A 17,262-nucleotide genomic window follows, 5' to 3' on the forward strand; every position below is an offset into this window, starting at 1 on the left:
CTTCAAAACCTTCAGATTGTTTTTCAGAGTCCATAGTCTCTCATGGTTCACCCCCCCTTCCAATTTCCCTCAACTCCCTTCTCGTCTCCATCTCTCCTTGTCCTCCATGCTATTTGTTATGCTCCACAAATAAGTGAAACCATATGATAATTGACTCTCTCTGCTTGACTTATTTCACTCAGCATAATCTCTTCCAGTCCTGTCCATGTTGCCACAAAAGTTGGGTATTCATCCTTTCTGATGGAGGCATAATACTCCATAGTGTATATGGACCAAATCTTCCTTATCCATTCATCCGTTGAAGGGCATCTTGGTTCTTTCCACAGTTTGGCGACCGTGGCCATTGCTGCTATAAACATTGGGGTACAGATGGCCCTTCTTTTCACTACATCTGTATCTTTGGGGTAAATACCCAGTAGTGCAATGGCAGGGTCATAGGGAAGCTCTATTTTTAATTTCTTGAGGAATCTCCACACTCTTTTCCAAAGTGGCTGCACCAACTTGCATTCCCACCAACAGTGGAAGAGGGTTCCCGTTTCTCCACATCCTCTCCAACACATGTTGTTTCCTGTCTTGCTAATTTTGGCCATTCTATCTGGTGTAAGGTGGTATCTCAATGTGGTTTTAATTTGAATCTCCCTGATGGCTAGTGATGATAAACATTTTTTCATGTGTCTGATAGCCATTTGTATGTCTTCATTGGAGAAGTGTCTGTTCATATCTTCAGCCCATTTTTTTAATATGATTCTGTGTTTTGTGTGTGTTGAGTTTGAGGAGTTCTTTATAGATCCTGGATATCAACCTTTTGTCTGTACTGTCATTTGCAAATATCTTCTCCCATTCCGTGGGTTGCCTCTTTGTTTTGTTGACTGTTTCCTTTGCTGTGCAGAAGCTTTTGATCTTGATGAAGTCCCAAAAGTTCATTTTTGCTTTTGTTTCCTTTGCCTTTGGAGACATATCTTGAATGAAGTTGCTGTGGCTGATTAAAACACTTCAAAGTATAGGGATAGAGGGAACATCCCTGAACTTCATAAAATCTATCTATGAAAGACCCACAGCAAATATCATCCTCAATGGGAAAAAACTTGCAGCCTTCCCGTTGAGATCAGGAACACGACAAGGATACCCACTATCAACACTCTTGTTCAACATAGTATTAGAGGTCCTAGCAACAGCAATCAGACAACAAAGAGAAATAAAAGGTATCCAAATTGGCAATGAAGAAGTCAAACTCTCTCACTTTGCAGATGACATGATTCTTTATATGGAAAACCCAGAAGACTCCACCCCCGAACTACTAGAAGTCACACAGCATTCAGCAACGTGGCAGGATACAAAGTCAATGTACAGAAATCAGTGGCTTTCTTATACACTAACAATGAAAATACAGAAAGGGAAATTAGAGAATCGATTCCATTTACTATAGCACCAAGAACCATAAAATACCTGGGAATAAACCTAACCAAAGAGGTAAAGGAACTGTACTCGAGGAACTACAGAACACTCATGAAAGAAATTGAAGAAGACACAAAAAGATAGAAGACCATTCCATGCTCTTGGATCGGAAGAATAAACATTGTTAAAATGTCTATACTGCCTAGAGCAATCTATACTTTTAATGCCATTCTGATCAAAATTCCACTGGTATTTTTCAAAGAGCTGGAGCAAATAATCCTAAAATTTGTATGGAATCAGAAGAGACCCCGAATCACTAAGGAAATGTTGAAAAACAAAAATAAAACTGGGGGCATCACGTTACCTGATTTCAAGCTTTACTACAAAGCTGTGATCACCAAGACAGCATGGTACTGGCATAAAAACAGACACATAGACCAGTGGAACAGAGTAGAGAGCCCAGATATGGACCCTCAACTCTATGGGCAAATAATCTTCGACAAAACAGGAAAAAATATACAGTGGAAAGAAGACAGTCTCTTCAATAAATGGTGCTGGGAAAACTGGACAGCTCTATGTAGAATAATGAAACTCGACCATTCTCTTACACCGTACACAAAGATAAACTCAAAATGGATAAAAGACCTCAACGTGAGACAGGAATCCATCAGAATCCTAGAGGAGAACATAGGCAGTAACCTCTTCAATATCAGCCACAGCAACTTTTTTTTTTTTTAAGATTTTATTTATTTGACAGACAGAGATCACAAGTAGGCAGATAGGCAGGCAGAGAGAGAGAGAGAGAAGAGGAAGCAGGCTCCCTGGGATCATGACCCGAGCAGAAGGCAGAGGCTTTAACCCACTGAGCCACCCAGGCTCCCCAATCCATATTCATTTCTTCAATGGGAAACCTTCTTCAGCCAGGGGGGGGGGGGGGTGTGGAGGGGGTGTCTTTTAAAAGTGCCCTTTATCTCTTTATATAACAGAGGTTTTCTATTAGAATTAGTGATTCTTTATCTTAAACTTTCCCTATTCAAATTACTGTGTTGTCTCTGGCTCCTTGCTGACACTGATTGATATGGTAAACTTAGAAAAGTGATTTTAATTTCTCAGGGTACTCATTCACAAAATGAGGACACTGGGTTAGTTGATCTCAAATGTCCTCTTCAGCTCTAAAATTACACTATTTGATCTTGATGAAGTCCCAAAAGTTCATTTTTGCTTTTGTTTCCTTTGCCTTTGGAGACATATCTTGAATGAAGTTGTTGTGGCTGATTAAAACACTTCAAAGTATAGGGATAGAGGGAACATTCCTGAACTTCATAAAATCTATCTATGAAAGATCTATCTATCTATTCCAAGAAATCTATCTATTCCAAGAAATCCTCTGTGTTTTCCTACATAGGGTGCATTCTAAGTATACTAGAATTAATCACATACACAGTATAATTGTGCATTGTCTTCCCCAGCCATAGTCACAATAAATGGGTCTCCCTTCTTTTCTGAATAATGGTTTCCTCCTTCTATGTCACCATATTAAGTCATAGCAGCAGCCAGTATCATTTCATGCACACAGTGGGCAATCAAATACTATGAAATTATCTGTGAGGGTTTGAACTTGGAAGCTATCTAAGTAACTAAATGACAAACTAGAGATTTGTGTATGAATATGAGAGACTGAAATACATTATAAGTGTGATTTTATCTATTTGTGAATATAAATATTGTAAGAATACATTAAGTTTAGAAAAATGCTCCCTCTGTTTACTCTAACCACCTCCATTACTATGCAATTTAGGATTTTTCTTTTACCTTTCTCTGTCTTTCACTGACTGTTCAGCCATTAATTTCTTCAGTTCTTCCAGACACTGAAGATCTCTTATTTCCATTTCTTGCCATTTCTGTTCTTTTTTAGCCCAGTATTTTCTTATCTATAGTACAAATGATATATAAAATTTAAATTAACAATAGATAAGTCAAAATGAAGAGAAAAGTTATAACAACATATCTCCTGATTCATATAGCCAATATTAATTTAATGGCATGTTATCTTTTTTCATTTCTTAGATCTGCCTACAGTATATTGAAAACAAATAAAAATGAAAACATGAAGGTACATGTCTTGAGAAACTGCATGGTTTAACAACTTCTAAAGTGGAAATGTAACTTATGCTGAGATCTGAAGTTTAAATCTATGGTTAAAATAATCGACTTTCAGAGAACCACAATAGAAGCATGTTATCTCTAAAATCTATGATCTACCTGTTACTCAAGAATATTTTTATCCTCTTACGATAATGCAGTCTTTAACAAATATAGCATTAAACCTATTTTTACTTTAAAAGCAAGGGTTTATTTATGCTAATGGACAGCAGGATGTCGAAAGCTTTATGCTTCTGGGGAAGTGGCAGGAGATAGGTGGGAGGAAGGAGGAGAAGAAAAAATTAGCAGGGTTGTGATATATAGTAGTTCTGACTTATGTGGTAAAATAAAGGACAAATTTATCAAGCTCAGAAAGGTGAGAGCTTTGTTCTTCCTAGACCTGTTTTACTTCGCTTCTCTGAAAATGGAGGCAGACTGAGAAAACTGAAAGCACTCATATGGATTTTCAGGAGGATGAAACAATTATTCAGGGTTCCCCTAGTTCCGCAGGTGGGACAGTTGAAGTTAACCACTCTGGCTTGTCATGTTGTGTGTGACTCAAGAGACTGGATCTTGCTGGAAAAAGCAGAGTACCTCAATGGTAAATGATAGTGAGTAACTGCCAGCAGAAGGTCTGTTGTGGAAGACACTAATTAATATGCTTGTTTCTCCCCCGCTAGACTTCAGAAAATGTGATTTATTTTGGCACTTCCAACATTAATTAAGGGTTTAGACATTAATAGGGGTTTATAGTATATACCAAAAAAATTTTTGATTGACGAATGAATTACACAATTGTGAAACTTTTTCTATAAAATTTTCTACAAAATTTATTTCTACAAAATTTCTACAAATTTATGGTTTCAACTGAATCTTCATTAATAACCAGCATTCCTTTTATGAATTCCTGGTTAATGACTCTTAATTTCTCATGGCTACATTCCAAAACCTGTTCACTACGTTAAGATCTATAACTACCTCTTTCTTCACTTTTACCAGGAAAAATGGAGGCTCTAAATGATACCTTTCTTGACGCCTTGCCCCTCAGAAGAGGAGATGTCATTCATTTGTACAAGATGGGTTCCAGATTCTACTCCCCATTTCTGTCTTCTCCATAACCTTACTCTATCATCTACCTCTCTTCCTTTCGTACCTTCAATCTCTTTGTCTGTGCTGCTTCCTTCTCCTCACATGGAAATACGTACAAATCTCACCCATTTACAAAATTTAAAATAATTTTCTTTAGATACCCAAGACTGTCCCTTCATTGTTCCTTTTTCAGTCAAGCATCTTAGAATACTTATTGTTCTTGAATTTCACATCTCCTATTTTTATTTCTCATCCATGACTTTCCCACCTCTGCCTTCCCACCAAATTCACTAGTCTCACCAGTGACAAACTAAATGAGCAAACTAAATGATCCTTCTCAATCCTTATTTTACATAATGTCTCTTGTGTATTTAATTCTGTCAACCGTTATCTCCAGTCTTAAGTAAGATATTACTGACTTTGGTACTCATTTGTTCAGCAAATATTTATTGAACACATGCTTTAAGCCAGGTACTGTGCTGTGTACTTGGGATATGATGCTTAAAGAGAAATAAGGCCTCAGCCTCATAGAGCTGGGACTTCTAGAAAGAGAGAGAGAAAGAGAATAAACACATAAATGAATGAACAGAATATTACATGTCAAGTTCCAAGAAGGAAATAAGTATAGTAATGATTTATTTGAAAATTTGGGGTAGAATTTTCATTAGAAGGCATATTTTTGTAATGATATTTGAATCAAAACTTGGAAGATGATTGTGAGATAATGAGAATGATCACCACAGAAGTGGGAGCTCTAGGTACAACAGCATTGAGTAGGGAAAGACCTTGTGCATTTTCAGACTGGGAAGAAGCCAGTATGGCTGAGCATGTGGTGTGAGTTAGAAATGGAAGTGAGACTGAGAAGCTAGCTGGAGGCTAAGTGATTAGGTGAGGATTTAAGGTCTAGAAAAAAGGAAAAGCTATTGAAGAATTTAAAGCAGGGAGTGACATTATCTGACTAATATTTTTAAAAGGTAGTTCTGGATATTGGGTGAAGAATGGATAGTAAAGGAGCAAAGGAGAAACAAGGAGACCAGATAGAAGAATAAGGCAAAAATGATCACTTGGACCAGGAGATGAAGGGAAGTGTGCAGACTTGAGATGGCTTTTGAGTGGAGCCAGACTGCTCACTGGGGGATTGGGTATGAAGTTTGAAGAAAAAGGGAATCTAGATTTTTGCTAGAGCAACCAGCTGAATGATTAAACCAATAACTGAGATGGAAGATTAGAAGAATAACAGGTTTGGGAAAGAAAGACAATCAGGAGCTCAGTATTGAACATTGAACAATTGACATGACTGTAAGACCTTGAAGTGAAGATTCCAAACAAACATATGGAGGGTGCAGATGGGTAGCTCAAGGGTTGATTCAAGGATGGAGATCTGAATTAAGGAAATATCCACTTAAAATGGTATTTGATGCCACAGGATTAGATGAGAGCATAAATAGAAGAAGATGACCATGTACTTTCTTTCCTATCTGCCTTTTGCAAAATTTCTTAACTAGGATGACATCCTTTCCCTCTTCCACCTGTCAGTTTTACTCTACCCTTACTATCAGAACAAACATCATCTCCTCCTTGAATCACCCTCTGAACCCTTCCAGGAAAATATCTTAGCTCCATCCTTGACACACCAACGACCTCTGGTGAAGGTTTATACTCTCCATTTTGTCCTGCCTTGAGTTCCTTGTTACTGATATATTTAGGCATTTACTATATGCCCAGCATGGTCTGCCCTGCCTGTAGCCTGCTAAGTCCCTCCTATCCATTCTTTAAGACTCAGTTTTAGCATTGCTTTCTCAGCCTTCCTCCTTCTCCCTCTCCTCCAGGCATAGGTGTACCTTCTAAGGCACTATTTATGTATCCTTAGCATAGCACTTTCCATATTGGTCTGCATTATTCATTTTTGTATTATAGTATCTTGTATCATGTCTGACACAGGGCTTAATTGATCATTGGAAGCTTCTTCTGGTCTCTGGTCCAAGAATATCAAAGTTGTGGATGGGAACAAGGCCAGCATTTTTAGTTGCAGGATGGTAAAGTCTGAACTAAGGACTTCCCTACGGACAGTTCCATTCACTTTTTGACAATTAATAGAAGCAGGAATTGTGTGTCAAGAATTATTGACTTTGAAAGCCTCAAACTAAAGTTAAGGCTAAGGAAATTCAGCTAGTTCTTTGGGACATTTGTTGAGACACAGATTTCAAACATGCTGTTTTTTACTTTTTGAGTGATCCTTATGACATTCTAGGGATAGGAAAATCAGAAAGTAAGTTCAAGTAATAAGAGTTGAATTTAAAGTTTCTTCCTTGACTTTCACAGATGACATTTTTAGGAAAAGCTTGCTTTTTTGAAAAACAAAACAGGACTTCATTCCCCCCGATCTCCTCGTATTATCTCAGATTCACATTGGATGTTCCCCTTTCACAGTCCTACAGTTTGCTCGTTTTGGTGAAGTTAAGTCAGTAAAGGTGTAAATAAACCAAAGAAACTATTCTGTAAAATAATGCTATGCTAACTTTTCAAGGAGTTTGAGATCATTTTTTTTAAAGATTTTATTTATTTATTTGACAGAGAGAGATCACAAGTAGACAGAGAGGCAGGCAGAGAGATAGGAGGAAGCAGGCTCCCCACTGAGCAGAAAGCCTGATGTGGGGCTCAATCCCAGAAACCTGGGATCATGACCTGAGCCGAAGGCAGAGGCTTTAACCCACTGAGCCACCCAGGCGCCCCCGAGGTCATTTTTACATCCCATCTTACCTTTCTAATCTTCCAAACATGTTTCCTGTTAAAAATTCCCCTAGGACACAATGTTTACAGCATTAGAGTACCTCAAAGTTTAATTCTAAAAAACTTGGACTAATACTACACAACCATTAAATTATATTTTTTCACGCCCTCAATCCAAGAATTATTATAATTCAGCATAAAATAAGAATTTCTTGTTTACACACAGAAAGCAAAATGTTAGGAGTAAAGCATTGTAGAAGGAAGATAGTTTGGTTTCTTGATTTCAAGCAATCTGTATGTTGTTGAATCTTCGAACAAATAAACTTCTATACTTTGTTCCTAGGTCATTATCTCAAGGGCTTTATAGACTTATTCAGAAGGAGGTCATAATTCTTAATACTTAACTAGATGCTTAAAATATATGAAATAGGAAATCCAAAACATCCAATTCCATTACTCATAAGCCACTGAGATAATGGACTTTTAGTCCATTTTCTAGATTCTAATTTACTTAGCTAATTCTTTGTATCTTACAGATCTTTCTACTTTTGGTATGGAATATGCACCCTCACAAAATAGAGATATTGTTACATGTAAAAGCAGCAGGTCCTCTTAAAAGAAAGTTATTGTGCTTTTTTTTTTACTTTAACTTTTTTTTCCATTTGCTCCATTTAGATCAGCCTGTATTCCATAAAATCGCCACCAATTGAAGTATGACTATTCTTTCCCTACAATCGATTTGATAAGCATCTATATTTCATCACATAATCTTTCACACATTTGTGTGAATTTCTGAAGGGTAAGGAACATGCTTACACTGTAATACGTATTTGTATCTAGTACTGCATCTTGCAAATGAGAAATACATGATATACCTCTGCTAAATAAATCCAGTGACAAACAATATAGAAAAGCAACACTGCACAAAACTCTTCTTATTTCAACTTATATAAAACCAAAACTACTAAAAAAGTATTCAATTAGAAAATAACAACAGACAACAAACAATCAGTGGCTCACTCCACTAACTCATGTATGGGGTAGAAGTGCATTTAATCTCAAAAGAACCTGAGGGTATGGTATTTCTCAAGGTAGGTCATCTATGAGAGTCAGATTAAAAATTTTTTTCTTCTTCTAGAGAGGGACACTCTGTCACTCTATCCTCAAAACCTTTCAGCCAACATCATCTCTTCTATAGTTTATGGTATAGAGAGCTCTGTGGGCTTCAACCTAGGACCTGGTGAAGCTTCTCAATAAAAATTCGGCCCCAAAAGAATTACTTTGCATTGCACTCTTTATGCAAACATTTGAACACTCTTTATATGGGTAAGAAATCAAAATAGAAAGTCAAATCTGCAAACTTCCTGCCTGGTTATTTGAATAGATCTCCTTTCAGTCCACAATTCAGACTATTTGTATTTCAGCTACTTACCAGTATCCTAAACTTGAACATTTTTGCCACCAATCTCCAACCTGATAAACAAGTACATCCACCACTGGTAAGAGGGTAGATTGACACACTCTTTCTAAAGAATAAGTAAGAAAATCACTAGCAAAAAGCCTCAAGGATTAAGAAACAAAGTTTAGAATTAATAAGCAGGGACATATGCAAAGACTTAGGTATCAGTATATTCATTACAGCCTTAAAATGGTGAAAGGTTGGAAATAATTTAATACTCCAAAATAAGAAAGTGGTTAAATGCAATATTTCACATGACGAAACACTATGTAAACACTAAAAAATATGTGGTAGGAAAACAGGGGAAATATATAAGATTTATTGATAAATTTTTAAAATAGGTTAAAAATAATATATGCAGTATGATTCTAGTTAACTTAAATTCCCCATGTATGTAGAAAAAGGAATATAAGTCACAAAAAACTGAGGGTTGCTGTGGGGAGGGGGGTTGGAAGAAGGGAGGTGGGGTTATGGACATTGGGAGGGTATGTGCTATGGTGAGTGCTGTGAATGAAGTGTGTAAACCTGGCGATTCACAGACCTGTACCCCTGGGGATAAAAATATATTATATGTTTATAAAAAATAAAAAATAAAAAAAAATGAAAAGAAAAAGAAAAAGGAATATAAGAACCCTTAATAATTTTCTTTTGGTACTGGTTTAGGAACTGGGGTGACTTTTATTGTAGTCTGTGTGCTTGTTTGTATTTTCCAAACTATCTACAATAGACATAAATACAATTACAAAAGTATGTTTTTTGAAAGTCTGGCCAACAAAAAACATCAATGTTTAGAAGGAACGTCTAAGGGACATGACTATTATTCATTACAGAAGTTTCCAAACTCTATTTCTATACCAAGTCAGATGACAAGAACATTGAATATTCCTGTATATAACATTTTCACTTTTTATCACTCTTGCATGCAGCATCACTTTCACTTTTCTAGAGAAAGTTTCACAGGACTATGGTTTAATTTTATATCCTAGGCCTTATAAAGGTTGATGCAATATCATATGAGGATTGATTTAGATTTTTCTGTAAAGCAGTTCTACTAAAAATGCTATCCACTGGGTGTTTTGCTTCCCTCCCCCCCAGTACACGCTGTCAGCTCCTGATGTGCTAGGATGTTGTCTATTATTAGCAAATAAGAGCTAAAAGCTTCCTTTTAACTTTAACCATGTTCAATTACAGCACCCCTTTTTAGTCCTGGTTTGCTGACATAACTATATTCCCATCCTCTTAATTTTTTGTCTTACATTCTCTTACTAATTTTCTATTTTAATGATTCTTAATAGGAAACAGATGGCATGCTCAAAATTAGAATAAATGAAAAAGAATATAATAAGGGGACAATTGACAAAGGAGGGTTGGAATTCAGGGCAATCATAAGACATCATGCAATAGCTGAGCTCCTTTATCACCAATACCAGAGTCAGAGAAAGCTGTGTGAGGAGGGCCACTGGACAGGAGGGGCTGAGAACTTTGGTGGAGGACACAGCTGGTCATCACAACTCTGCAAAGCTAGGAGCTGGGGAAACAACTCCCCCAATGTCAGTCTCCTTTCTCATCACCATCTCTAGTGTTCCATTTGACTGAATCTGACCAGAACCAGAGGGCAAGGGAGTTGTACAAGACAACTAAAAAAAAATGGAGAGTAGATATGACCCAAGGGGAGGGTGTTCAGCACAGTCGTATTAATGCCTCTTATTATAATTTGGAAGTAGGTAATGTCTATATGCATAGATAAATTATATTAATCTCTTTTAGGTGGTGTTCACTTTGGTCATTTATGAGAGCATTTTTCCACAGCAGAGCTGTCTACTTGAATTGGCAATAGCTGTTTTGTGCTGTGATGTAGTCTTATGCCCTTAGAACAATGATGAGCCAAGAAAGTGTTTTGGGGTAAACACATTAGTTATCTCCCTCTTAATTGAAATGCCAGGTAGATTAAAAAATTACTGTCATGTCTTCTTTAGAAGTAAAGTCTATTTTCAGTATGGGCATTGAAATATTACATAATGATCATGTCATATGTTGATATTGCTAAAATGAATTTGTCTGTAATCTTGTTTAATTTCTCTCTTTTCACTGTTCATTAGGAAGGGAGTATATATACTGAAGATGTTGTATTTCACAACCTGAGGTGTCACGGAGACTGAAAAGTGGAAAGTAATCAAACCTCAGAGTCATTCAATCATAACTTCTTAGAGCTGAGGTGATTTTAGCAATCATTTAATCCAAACACCTCATTTTACAATTGAGGAGGCAAAATCCCACAGAGCTGTATAACTTGCCCAAGGTCATCCACCTTTTTTTAAAAATATTTTATTTATTTATTTGACAGAGAGAGAAAGACACCAAGAATAGGAACACAAGCAAGAGGAATGGGGGAGGGGAAGCAGGCTTCCCACTGAGCAGAGAGCCTGATGTGGGGCTTGAGCCCAGGACCCTGGGATCAAGACCTGAGCCAAAGGCAGATACTTAATGACTGAGCCACCTAGGCACCCCCCCGAGGTCACCCACCTTGTTAGGTCCTCCTAGTTCAGCATATTTTCCTCTATAGCTCAGCATTAAAGTACAGCTGCATACTGCTCGTTCATTATATTCATTCATTCAACTATTATTTGTTGAGTGCCTTGTGTCAGGCACTGGAGATAAAACAACGAAAATAGAAAAAACCCTCTTTTTTTATTGTAGAAGAGAAAGAGAAAACAGTCAATAGATAAATAAATGTGTGTCAGGTGGGATGATAAGTGCTAAGAAAAAAATAAAAGTAGGGCAAATGAACAAAGTGACAGAAAAAGAGGGTGCTATTTTAAGTTTGGTAATTGAGGATGAAGTTTGTCTCTGATAACACAATATTGGAGTGAGACCCTGAATGAAGTGAGAGTGAGTTATGCAGACATCTGGAAGGGTAGTATTCCAGACAGCAGAACAGCCACTGCAGAAGCCTAAGACGACATGTGCCAGGGTGTTGGAAAAGGAGGAAGTAGACTGGTATGGCTGGCACAGATGACTTAGGGGGAAAGTGGCAGGATATAAGATCCAAGAGATATAGAATGTAAAGCAGGAAGTGACATAATCTGACATGAATTTTAAAAACATTTCTTTGATTGCTGTGTGGAAAATGGCCTGGAGAAGGAGAATGGGAATGGAAAAGGAGGAGGCAGAGAAACTAAGAGATTAAGAAGTTATTATAATATTTCTGATTTAAAAGGTAGAGCCTTTGTTTATGACAATAGATGAAGGTATCGGTAGGAGGTGTGCAAGGGGAAAAGTAAGAGTCAAAGATAATACCAAGGCTTTTGGTTGGAGCACTAGGAGAATAGTTTCCATTTGTTGAGAAAAAGAAAACTGGGGAAGGGGAAGGTCTGCAGGGAAAAACAAGAATACATTTTGGGCGTACTATATTTGAGGCAATAGGATGCATGAATTTGGAGTTCAGGAGAGAAGCCTAGACCAGAGATGTTAATTGCTATTGTCAGCATATAAATGACATCTAAATAATACTGCATTGATTGAGATCACCTAGTAAGTACATATACTTAGAGCCCTCAGGGCACTCCAAGGCCCAGAAGTTAGAATGATGTGGAGGATCCATCCAAGTTTATTGAGAAGGAGAAACCAGTGAGGTAAAAGAGCAAGGGGAGATAAAAGCAGAGAGAATGGCTTCCTGGGAGCCAAGTATCAAGTTTTCCAAGGAGGAGGTGGTGATCACTTCTGTTTCAATAGTTCAAATAAAGTGAGGACTGAGAACTGACTCCTGGAATGAGCAATATGGGATCAATGATGACCTTGGTAACCACAGCTTTGCTGGAGTGGTAGGACAAAGTAGCCCATGAGAGAGTGAATGGAAAGAAGTTGGAGACAGTGTGTAGGCATAGAATGGTACAATTTCTAAGGGAGGAAGTATGGGGTCAAGGGAGAGTATTTTTTTAAATAGAAGTCATAATGGCAGATTTGTAGGTTAATAGGAAAGATCTAGAAGAGAAGAGAGAAATGGTGGTGGGAGAGAGATTGGGATGACCTTGAATAGGAGAGAGAGGATAGGGTGTAGTGTATGAAGGGGCTGGCTTTAAGAGCACAGATACTTCATGCATTGTAAAAGGGAAAGTGGGTAATGGGTACAAATTCTGATCGATTGGTAGATGTGACACTGGAAGCCTGTGGAGATTGTCTTCTTGTTAAATAAGATACCGAAAGGTTAAAAAAAAAAAATCACATCGAAATCATTATTTTCTTTGGTCTCCTTAACAAAAGAAGAGCACCAAAGAAGCAATGAAAGTGGTTTTTAAAATCCATTCATAACACGTCTTACACTTGACACTTCAATTGTGATCAAACTATAACAGTGTATGTAAGTGATGAATCACCACATTCTACACCTGAAATAAGATCGTACTGTGTGTTAGCTAGCTAGAGTTTAAATAAAAACTTGGGGGAAAACACCTATAATTGTGTGGTTTCTTCTAAATTGTTTAGTCATAGTGGTTCATTAGCCCAAGGAGAGAAATCCTGAAGAAATATTAAGAGGAAAAAGGAGACAGACACAGTGATACTGTTTGCACATATAGAACAACAAATACTCCTAATAAGCAGATGACTCAAGAGTTTTAAAATTATCAGTTTCCTACCTATTTAGAAACTCTGAGTAATCTAGAACAGGGCCAATGCCATGAAAATGACCCTAAAGCAAAAAGTTTTAAATGAGTTTTCTCAAAATTTATTAATCACAAAACTAATAGCAAATAGCAATCACAATGGTGCACAGCATAGCACAGTGTTTAGAATCACAAACTATGGAGTTAGTCCTGCTGAGTTCAAATTCTGAACCTCTTTATGGTTGTATGACTTTGGGGAAATTATGTACCTTCTATGTGTCTCAGTTTTTTCTTTTATAAAATGAAGATCACATTAGTACCTTGCCCTTAGGGTTGTCAAGAAGATTAAATGAACATAGAACAGGGCCTTGCATGAACCAAGCATTGTATAGATGTCTATTAATTAAATCAAATCACCAAAAAACCAAGACCTAGACAGAAAATATACTCAAAAATTGATACCTGGGGTTAATTTTAAAAAATTTTAAAACTGCCTATTGAAAAATCTCTTCCAAAGAAACATACATCTGGCTCTTGACTAATCCAGGCTGCTTTTTATTCCCTCTCCATTTGACTTTTTCTTAAAACTGTGTCCTGACAAAAAGTAGGAAGATCCTATCATCATGTCTTTGTTTTAGTTTTACTTTTCAAAAAGAAGTTCTAGTAGAAAATTTCATTTTTTTCCAGTTTTATTGAGAAATAATTGGCATACATCCTTGTATAAGTTTAAGGTGTGTAGTATGATTTACATATTGTAAGATGATTACCATAATAGTTCAACTAACATCCAATTTCTCATATGGATACAATAAAAGGAGAAGAAAGAAGAAAAGAATAAAGGGAAAATATTATTTTCTCCTTGTGATGAGAACTCTTAAGATTTACTCTTTTTTAAAGATTTTTAATCATTTATTTATTTGTCAGAGAGAGAGAGAGAGAGTGCACAAACAGGCAGAGTGGCAGGCAGAAGCAGAGAGAGAAGCAAACTCCCCGCTGAGCAAGGAGTCTGATGTGGGACTTGATCCCAGGATCCTGGGATTATAACCCCAGCTGAAGGCAGCGGCTCAACCAACTGAGCCACCCAGGTGTCCCAAGATTTACTCTCTTAACAACTTTGTATACACCAGTGTTAGCTATGGACACCATGTTGTACATTAAATATCTGTAATGTGTCGTTTTATAACTGAAAGTTTGTACCTTCTGACAATCTTCCACTAATGTCTCCTCCTGCCACCCCTCCTTGTGATCATAAGTCTTTATCAGAGTTTTTCTTTTAAGATTCCACACAAGTGAGATCATATAGTATTTACCTTTCTCTGACTTCATTTAGCATAATTACTTTCTCTGACTACACTTAGCATTATGATTTCACTTTCTCTGTCTTACTTCATTTAGCATAATGCTTTCAATGTCCATCCAAGTCATTGCAAGTGGTTTATTTCCCCATTTTTAATGGCTGAAAATATTCCATTGTGTATATACACCATGACTTCTTTATTCATTCATCCATTGATGGATACTTAGGTTGTTTCCATATCTTGACTATTGTAAATAATGGTGCTTTGAACATGAGGGTGTAGATATCTTTTTGAGTTAGTGTTTTTAAAAGTGTTTTATTTAGGGTGCCTGGGTGGCTCAGTTGGTTAAGCGACTGCCTTCAGCTCAGGTCAAGATCCTGGAGTCCCAGGATTGAGTCCCGCATGGGGCTCCCTGCCCAACAAAGAGTCTGCTTCTCTCTCTGACCTTCTCCCCTCTCATGCTCTCTCTCACTTTATCAAATAAATAAATAAAAATCTTTTAAAAAAATAATAAAGATTTTATTTATTTATTTATTTGAGAGAGAGAGAGAGAGGGAGAGAGAGAGAATGAGATGAAGGGAGGGTTAAAGGGAGAAGCAGACTCTCTGCAGAGCAGGGAGCCCAGTGTAGCACTTAATCCTGGACTCCAGCATCATGACCTGAGCTGCAGGCAGTCACTTAACCAACAGAACCACCCAGGTGTCCCTGAGTTCGTGTTTTTGATACCTTTGAATACAGTCTCGAAAGTGGAATTTCTGGATTATATTATCTATTTTTAATTTTTTGGATCTTCCATATGGTTTTCCATAGTGGCTGTACCAATTCACATAATCTCGCCACCAGTGCACAAGTGTTCCCTTTTCTCCACATCCATGCCAGTGTTTGTTACTTCTTGTCTTTTTGATGATGGCCATTCTAAAGAGCATTAGGCAATATCTCATTGTGATTTTAATTTGCATTTCCCTAATGACTAGCGATGTCGAGCATCTTTTTATGTACCTCTGGCCTTTTATATGTCTTCCTTGTAGAAATGTCTATTTAGATCCTTTTAAAATGCCTAAATTTTTAATTGGGTTATTTTGTTTTTGCTGTTAAGTTGTATGAGTTTTTTTAATGTATATATTTTGGATATTAACTCTTTATCAGATATATGGTTTGCAAATACTTTTTCTCATCCCATAGGTTGTCTTCACGCTTTTTTGGCAGTTTCTTTTGACTGAGAACTTTTAGTTTGATGTAGTCCCACTTGTTTATCTTTTGTTGCTTGTGCTTCAGGTTTCATACTGAAAAATCATTATTAAGACCCATGTCAAGGAGCTTTATTCCTGTTTCTTTCTAGGAGTTTCACAGATTCAGGTCTTATATTTAAGTCTTTAATCCATTTTGAGTTAATTTTTGTGAGTGGTATAATATATGGTTCCCTTTCATTCTTTTACTTGGGAATATCCAATTATCCCAGCTACATTTATTGAAGAGACTATCTTTTCTCCAGTGAGTATTCTTGGCTCTCTTATCAAGTGTTAGCTGACCATATAGGGTTGAATTTATTTCTGGGCTTTCTATTTTGTTTCATTACTCTATTTGCTTATTTTTATGCCAGTACCACAATGTTTTGAGGACTATAGCTTTATAGCACAGCTTGAAATCAAGAAGTATAATACCTCCTGCTTTGTTCTTTCTCAGGATTTCCTTGGCTATTCAGGGTCTTCTGTGTTTCCATATATATTTCAGGAGAGTTTTTTCTACTCTTATAAAAAATGCCATTAGACTTTTGATAGTGATTGCACTGAATTTATAGATGGTTTTCTGTAGTACTGACATATTAACAATATTACTTCTTCCAATCCGTAAACATGAGATACCTTTCCATTTATTTGTGTCATCTTCAATTTCTTTTATCAGTGTCTTGTAGATTTTAGCATGAACACATTTCACTCCTTAGTTAAATTTAAGTATTTTATTGTTTTTGATGCTTTTGATGCTACTTGTAAATGGGATTGATGTCTTTGTTTTTAAAAATTTCATTTTTACTGTATAGAAATGTTACTGATTTTTGTATGTTGATTTTGTATCCTACAACTTTACTAAATTTACTGATTAGATTTGTGTTTTTCTTTGAGACTTTAGAATTTTCTATATATAAAATTATGTTATCTGCAAATAGAGACAATTTTATTTCTTCCTTTCTGATCCTGAAGCCCTTCCCTTCCACCCTTTCTTCCTTTTCTTTCATTGTCTGATTGCTCTAACTAGGACCTCCAGTACTATGTTGAATAAAAGTATAAGAATGAGAATCCTGTGTTGTTCCTGATGTTAGAGGAAAAGTTTTAATTCTTTCACCATTGAGTATGATGTCAACTGTGGGTTTGTCTTATATAGCTTTTATTGTGTTGAGATATCATGAATGGATGTTGAATTTTGCTGAATAATTTTTGTGCATCTACTGAGATGATCATATAATCCTTTTCTTTCATTCTATTACTGTGATGTATCACATTGGTTGATTTGCACTTGTTGAAACATCTTTGCATCCCAGAGATAAATCCCA

General features: G+C 36.6%; 1 protein-coding gene across 1 annotated transcript in view; it reads right to left on the reverse strand.

The window, feature by feature from the left end:
- Positions 1 to 17,262, reverse strand: part of CCDC148 (coiled-coil domain containing 148) — a 273,305-nt gene that overhangs the window by 81,080 nt on the left and 174,963 nt on the right. Inside the window, exon 12 of the mRNA XM_047721825.1 lies at positions 3,208 to 3,326. Coding sequence (XP_047577781.1) covers positions 3,208 to 3,326 — 119 coding nt within the window. The remainder of the gene's footprint in view (positions 1 to 3,207; positions 3,327 to 17,262) is intronic.

The sequence above is a fragment of the Lutra lutra genome, chromosome 3, assembly GCF_902655055.1.
Source record: "Lutra lutra chromosome 3, mLutLut1.2, whole genome shotgun sequence".
Lineage (NCBI taxonomy): Eukaryota > Metazoa > Chordata > Mammalia > Carnivora > Mustelidae > Lutra > Lutra lutra.